The sequence below is a fragment of the Mobula birostris genome, chromosome 2, assembly GCF_030028105.1.
Source record: "Mobula birostris isolate sMobBir1 chromosome 2, sMobBir1.hap1, whole genome shotgun sequence".
NCBI lineage: Eukaryota > Metazoa > Chordata > Chondrichthyes > Myliobatiformes > Myliobatidae > Mobula > Mobula birostris.
The window spans coordinates 225,062,214-225,070,254 of record NC_092371.1 but is presented as its reverse complement, the minus strand read 5'-3'; the positions used below and the strand labels follow the sequence as shown (position 1 = coordinate 225,070,254).

The window sequence follows — 8,041 nt, the reverse complement described above, 5'->3', positions numbered from 1 at the left end:
ATCGATGGAAAACTGTAAACAGTTGATGTTTTGGGTCGAGACCCTTCTTCAGGACTGAGAGGGAAGGGGGCCAATGCCTGATTTAAATTTCCTTCCCCTTCCTCTATTGCCCAAACTGACCTTCTGCTTCTTCTCACCTGCCTATTAGTTCCCCCTGGGTCCCCTCCTCCCCTTTCTCCCATTATCCACTCTCCTTTCCTACCTTTTCCACCCTCCTGGCTTCACCTATCACCTTCTAGCTAGCCTCTTTCTCCTTCTTCAACCTTTTAATTCAGTCATCTCCCCCTTCCTGAAGAAGGGTCTCGGCCCGAAATATTTACTGATTACTCTTTCCCATGGATGCTGCCTGGCCTGCTGAGTTCCTCCAGCATTTTGTGCCTGCTGCTATGGATCACTTTCTTTCTTCTTTCTGGCAACTGTAGTTTCCATCATTAAGGACCCTCACCATTCAGAACATGCCCTCTTCTCATTACTACCATCAGGGAGGTGGTACAGGAGTTTGAGGAAAGCTTTCACTCCTCTGCCATCAGATTACCGAAAGGTCCACAAACATCATATCGCTATTTTGCTCTCTTTTTGCACTATGTGTTTGATCTTTATTTATACTAATTTTTAATTTTTTGGAAGTGTACTGCTGCTGCAGAACAACAAATTCACGACATATGTCAGTGATAGTAGATTTCAAAGGTGCATTTAATGTCAGAGAAATGTATACAATATACATATCGAAATTCTTTTTCTTTGCAGGTATCCACAAAAATGAATACCAAAAGAATGAATGACAGTTAAACGTTAGAAGCCCAAAGCCCCAGTTCCCCCTTCCCCTGCACAAGCATCAGCAAGGCAACAGCTCCCCCCACGCCCACCAGCAAAAAAGCATCAGCATCCCCCCTCGGAGCACTCAAGCGTGCAGCAAAGCATCAATAAAGACACAGACTTGCAGCACACCATAAACTACTCATTCACCCAGTAATACAACATACCATAGGCTTGCTCTCTCCCTAATAAGGGAAAAAGAGGTGTGCCTGTTTCACAGTGAGAGGGGGAACATAACAAACAAATCGCTGATTTATGATGTTAAAAGTCTGTTGCGTCGCTTTTTCCGAGCTCTGCTGCGAAACAATAATAAGCCTGATTCTGATTGCACTTCATACTTACACACCATTTTTACTTTTTTTTTAAATATAAAGTCCAGTGCCATTTCCATGGAAATGGTTATCTTCAGCTTACGCACGCAACTTAAAAAATGATGTGGTGCAACAGACTCTTTTAGTTACAGGAAGAGCAAGCACATTACCAGAACATCTCTTCACAAGCAATCAACACCTCAAATCTCCTGATGCCTTTATATGATCATTTATTCTGCAATACCCAAAGTCATCTTGATTTTCTTTATACAGCATTAGAATAACTCAGAAAATACATCGCAAGTGAATAATTCATTACATCTTTCATCCTAAACAGTATTATTCTTGCACTGATTGCCCTGCTAGATTACCTTTAGACAGATTTAAAACACATTGTTTCCTTCTGATAATCATTTCTCGTCGTAAGCTATCTATAATACTGCCTCAACTATTAGAAGTCATGATTCATCAACATAGGCTTTTAAGCACGAGGTACAGCTGACAATAAGTCACACATAGCTTTATTTAAACTAGTTTGCTAACACATGTGGAGAAACAAAACTTCAGAATGTCTCATATAGAAGGAAAAATCTGCATTTGGTCCAAGTTTAGAGGCCTCCCAACTATATCAATCTTCTTTATTCAAATAGGTTAGCAATTAACCAGCACACAATGTAAACAATTCTATGAATGAATTAAAATATGACCAGTTACCCACACCAACCACTACATATAAAAGTAAACTATTTAAAAACATCCAAACTTAAAAGCTCTTTCAAAAAAAATTCTGTAAGAAATGATTGTTCAGCTTTCAAATAGGTTTACAAGCAAACAATAAATACAATGTGCTTTCTTCATATAGACATATTTACACTCATCTTTGGCTTATAATAAAAGTTGCATTACAAATTACCCTGTGTGATTCCAAAGATCACACATTAAACTTTAATAAGCCAGCCAGATATTAGCTCATATACAGTCGCAGTCTGTGCACAATTCTGCTTTTAAATGAGCTTGGTTGAAAACAAGATGTAGCATCACAGCGTTCAAACTTGTGCATGCAGAACTACATGTTGTTTTGTTCGGATAAAAAAAAAATCCAAAACTGTTCTTGACCAACACTTGAGTTTTTTTAGCCTATCACTGAGCAATGAAATCTAGAGTCAGATCATATTGTTATGATGGCACCAAATGCTGTCTGGTAATAGCCTGGACACACAAATACACTGTCATCATAGTTACGACTCTTTGTATAACAGAATACTTAAGCTAGTTTTAAAAAAACTCAATTAAATGTGTACTCTTCATGCGCAGCATTAGTGATAATTTCTCATCCAAAGTTAGCACAAATCTGTACTGATGTAAATGTAATCACTAAGATGATTCAAGGTATTCCAAAGCAACATCGTAACAGAATCGATATTGATCCTGAAAAACAAAGCAAAAAAAAATCACTTCAGTTTTTCATCTCAATATAATAACTTATACTTTTATTATTTTCTATAAATTTTACGTTAATGAATCTGGGGAAAAATCCAATATAGGGATAAAAGAGCTGTGTCTGTTGTTAAAGCTTTGTGTCCTTGTGAACATCCTGAGTTTCCCAATTAAATTTCCAAATCTGCATAACTAAGATTATAGTGCTGGCCAAAACCCATCATTAGAACAATAATATAGCTATACAAGCTAATGGCAGATAGATGAGCCACAAATCAACTCTGCCTTGCTTATTTGTTTCACTCACCTGTCTGCTACTGCATATAAACAAGCTGATTTCCTTGTAACTGAGTTCCACACATGTGGACTCTCCATGATAGCATGCTAAAAGATTAGCCACTTGAAGTCTGGTACCAAGCTTTATTTTAAAATTTCCCTGACAATGTAATTTCCCGACAGAATCAAAAACATCACAGCATTTGAAAATAACTTGATAACTTGCAGACCATAGGGAGGCTGAAAAATATTTAGTTTCCACATCCTTGAAAAGTAGTATTGATTTTCCTTTATCATCACTCCAGTGTTGAGTTATGAGCAATACTTTCAGTTGGTTAACTGGCCAATAGATCTTAAGTTAGTGCATTTTCATTTAGTTGGGGAACACAATTTATTTAAATGGGATGCTACTACAGAAAGACCTGCAAGGAATGAAATGACAGAAAAATGGCTAGTATTTGTTGTTGAAGCTGTACAAGATGTTGCTGAGGACTAATTTGGAGTATCGCGTGTAGTTTTGGTCACCAACCTATAGGAAAGATATAAATAAGATTGAAAGAGTACAGAGAAAGTTTACAATGCTGTTGCCGGATCTGGAGAACCTGAGTAATAAGGGAAGATTGAATAGGGTAGGACTGTATTCATTGAAACCCAGAAGATGGAGAGGAGCTTAGCTAGAGGTATACAAAATTATGAGGGGTACTGTACTTTTTGATGACTCTATTTAATTTTAGAATAAAGCAAGGAAATAAGGGAAATTTAATGCTTGGGATCAATAAAGTATTATTTTTATTATTAAAACAAAAAGGATTACTGAACAAATGAGTAGCATCAATGAGAGGACAAAACAAAAATAAAACAATGGGAAGTGGAACTCACGTTATATGAACTATTCTGTAAAAATTTTTTTCCAACACCTACAGTATCATGGCTATTTTTAATAAAATCTATGTAGTACTGGGGATTCTCCAGCCATATTATCTGCAGGAATTGAGATACTTTGAAATGTATTTGAAACTTTTAAAATACTCAATCTCTGTTTAACTCCACCTCATAACAGAAAGTTAATACAGGTGTACTGTGCATAAATAGGGTCACATTTTTAACTATTAGTAAACTAAATAAAAGCATGGAATAATATAGAGTTTAAAAACTCTGCAGAAAGTAATGATGATCTTGGTCAACTCTGAAATTAGTCAAAATTCCAAATGATGAATTTGAAGTTATATTATGTCCATTTTGTTTTGTGAAACAGAATGCTTCTGGAAAAGATGTGGATGGGGAACACCTCTTGGCTAATTATTCATGTTAATGTTTTCTGATTATTGCTAGGAACAGAACAGCAGCTGAACAACACAGCCGTATTAATCTCATAGCAACCAGAAAATGGACTGGTTTCATTTACCTAAAAACTAAGATGAGATGTACCAAGTGAAATGAAACCAACAGACTGTTTTATGGGTACAATGGAAAATGCTGCTACAGGCCCTGGAGACTTGTAAATATTCACCCATCGTGCAACATTTCCACTTGTTACCATTACAAATAAAAATTCAATTACTTCCCATCAGCACTTCAATGGTAAATATGAAGTTCACTCTGCTAATGCAACATATCATTCAAATCCTTTTGCTCTCACCAAATGCAAAATGTTGTGGTTAAATCTAATAAATCTGAGCAGTGTTGGCAGCCAAACCTCAAATGTTAGCAAAGCTATTTTCTGTACATTTTGGACTACTGATTTTGCAATAAGGGAAATAAATAAGATCAAATGTACTGATTTTTTCTTTTTTGAACCAGTTGTCGAGTCAAATGTATAATTAGCATGATACATGAAGGAAATGCCTAGGGGTTAAAGTTTAACATTGTTCAAGTTGTTGTAATCAATAAAACTATCATGGGAATCTTCTTAGATGGGAAAGAAAACTCTCAGATCTGAACTTGATAGAAGATTAATACTTTTTGTAACCACAAGAGATTCTACAGATGTCCCCACACCAACGCACACAACATGCTAGAGGAACAAGCAGCATTTATGGATGTGAATAAACAGACTGTTTATTCATTTTTGTAGATGCTGCCTGACCTGCTGAGTTCCTTCAACATTTTGTGTGTGTTACATTTGGTAACTTTCAATTTGCACAAGTCATATTTATGATTTTTGGCAGAATTCTTCCAAACAATTCCAGTATATTCTTTAATTTTTGGTTCTTTTTTATAGTTTCGGCATCTTTTGTTTTGCCTTTCCTCTGATCTCATTTATCTCCTATTTAAATCTCCTCCATATAGAATAGCTACATTTATCTATCATCTACTAACTGAGATACAGTGCAGAATAGGCTCTTCTAGCCCTTCAAGCCACGCTGCACGGCAATTCCCCAGTTTAACCCTAGCCTAATCAAGGAACAATTTACAACAATCAATTAACCTACCAACCATTATGTCTTTGGACTGTGGGAGGAAACCAGAGTGCCCGGGGGAAACCCACACAGTCATGGGGAGAACGTACAAACTCCTTACATGCAGTGTCGGCAATTGAACCCAGGTTGCCTGTACTGTAAGGCATTGTGCTAACCACTATGCTACTGTGTCTCCCCATTAACAAACTTCATATTATTCTTCAAGTGCGGTGCCATTCGGTCTTTCTTGATCTTCCTGCCACAGATATTCCTTTTATTTTCTCTCCTCACCTCTTCCTTATCCAGAACTTCTAACCATTGGTTTTCTAACTTTTCCTAATTCTGATGAAAGGTTTTTGACCTGACACTGCTCACCTCCCTACTGACACTACTTGACCTACACAGTACTCTGTGCATTTTATCCAAATGTTTTCAGTCTATCCTGGTCTGCTGCTCTGCTTATTAAACAGACCGTGAGTATTGTATGATACCGGTCATACCACAATCTTAACCTTTAATCCAAAGAGAAGTGGTCAGATGTGTGCTAATGCATCCAAAAGTATTGCAGACATTTAAAGTGACAGCAATAAAACCTCAATATGATTTTAAAGTAATACCAGTAGGCAGAAGTGTACAATTTGTTTATTACATTGGGTTTCATCTATTTTTGTATGTTATAAGGAGAATAAAAGGGAAAATGAATTCTCACCAGGGTTTCCACCATATTTGGTTTGCTGTTTCGAAGCGTCTTTACTCCATGGAAAATGTCGACTACATTTTGCCTTTTGATCATTTCACAAATAATGTTAATGGCACAAAACATTCCACTGCGGCCTCCTCCGTTTCTGAAATGCACCAAGGAGATTCTCAATGTCCCACTTTATTTTCTAGGTGGAATGAAACTGAAATCATGTTTGACAAATTATGCTACAATTCTTTGAGGATGTAACTAAGTAGGTTAAGGGAAATTAAGATGTAGTATATTTGACCGATTCGTCGAGCACCTCAGCTCGATCTGCCAAAAGCGGAATTTCCTGGTGGCTGAACATTTCAATTCCAAGTCCGATTCCCGTTCCGACATGTCGATCCACGGTCTCCTATTGTGCCAAGATGAGGCCTCTCTTAGGGTGGAGGAGCAGCACTTTATATTCCGCCTGTGTAGCCTCCACCCTGATGGCATGACTATCGATTTCTCCTTCCATTCAAGAAAAAGTTTCCTTTCCCTCCCCTCTTCTGCACTCGCTTTTTACCTTTTCTCACCTGCCTACCACTTCCCCTTGGGCCCCTCCTCCTTCCTTATCTCCTCTGGTCCACTATCCTCTCCTATCAGATACCTTCCCTTTACCTTTTCCACCCACCTGGCTTCACCTATCGCCTTCCAGCTAGCCTCCTTCCTGTCCCCACACCCTTCTATTCTGGCAACTTCCCCCTTCCTTCTCAGTCCTGAAGAAGGGTCTCGGCCCAAAACGTCGACTGTTTATTCATTTCCACAGATGCTGCCTGATCTGCTGAGTTCCTCCAGCATTTTGTGTGTGTTACTTTCTCATGTGTTTGAATTTCCAGAAGGCATTTGATAAGATAATTAAAACAAAAGATTACTGCACAAGTGGATAATACATTAGCATGGGTAGAGGTGTGGCTACAGAGTTGGAATAAATGAGTTATTTTCAGAATGGCAATTAGTAATCAATGAGAAAAAAAGGGATCTGTGCTGATGTCTCAACTATTTATAAACTATTTTGTTAACTTGGGTGAAAGCAGAGTTTGTTGATGATATGGATTAGCAGATTTTGAGGAGGCATGAAAATAGTAAAGCTGAAGGTAGTGTTACTGAACAGAAGGACCATGATGTTGTCTGGATTGGAGCATTGAAGATTGGAGAGATTGGATAAGGCTGGGTTTGATTATACTGCAGTGAAGGAGCTTGAGAGGTTCCCAACCTGTGGTCCATGGACTCTTTCCCTAATAGTGTTGCTCCATGGCATATGAGATAGAGGTTCATAAAATAACATAAAGGGCAGATACAGTGACTAGCAAGAATCTTCCCGTTGGTGAGGGTATCCAAAACAATGGGTCATGGGTTGAAAATGAGACACAGGAAGTTTAGAGGGGACCTGAGGGGGAATTTTATCCACACACAGTGTTTGGAATCGGAAACCACTGCCTAAGGAGGTGAAGGATACAGATACTCTCACCACATTTCAGAAGCATCTAACCAAGCATTTGATTCACCAAGGCACAGAAGATTATGGGCTAAATGCATGTAAACAGGATTAGTACACCTAAGTGCAAATATTGGCATGGACATGGTAGACCAAAAGGCTGGTTCAATTACTTTAAACAGCCTGTAAGAGAATACAGATAAATTAAATGAATGAGCAAAAAGCTGGCAGATGGAGTATAATGTGGGGAAATGTGAAAACATCAAGTTTGGAAGCAAGAATGAAAAAGCTAATATTACTGAACAGAAAGAGATAGTAATATGTTGCAGTACTGAGGGACTGAGTACTTGAGCCACAAAAAGTTAGTACAGCAAGTACTTAGAAAGACAAATGAATTGGTATACAAAATTACGAGGGGTATAGATAGGGGAATTGAAAGCAGGCTTCTTTTCTACTGAGGCTGGTTGAGACTACCATGATAGATCAAGGGTTAAGGGTGAACAGTGAAATATTTAAGGAGAATGTGAGGGGTAACTTAACTCCGAGACTGGTGAGAGTGTGGGACAAGTTGCCAGCAGAAGTGGTAGATGCAGATTTGATTTTTTTCAGCATTTATGAGAAATTTGGATAAGGGCATTGA

General features: G+C 38.0%; 1 protein-coding gene across 6 annotated transcripts in view; it reads right to left on the bottom strand.

Moving 5' to 3' along the window:
• Positions 1 to 842: 842 nt before the first annotated feature.
• Positions 843 to 8,041, bottom strand: part of ptprk (protein tyrosine phosphatase receptor type K) — a 687,062-nt gene continuing 679,863 nt past the window's right edge. For all 6 annotated transcript variants that reach the window (XM_072251546.1, XM_072251545.1, XM_072251547.1 and 3 more), the window contains 2 exons: positions 5,949 to 6,084; positions 843 to 2,555 (listed from right to left, as the gene is read on the bottom strand). In XM_072251546.1, the coding sequence (XP_072107647.1) occupies positions 2,502 to 2,555; positions 5,949 to 6,084 (190 nt within the window). In that variant the 3' untranslated portion in view covers positions 843 to 2,501. The remainder of the gene's footprint in view (positions 2,556 to 5,948; positions 6,085 to 8,041) is intronic.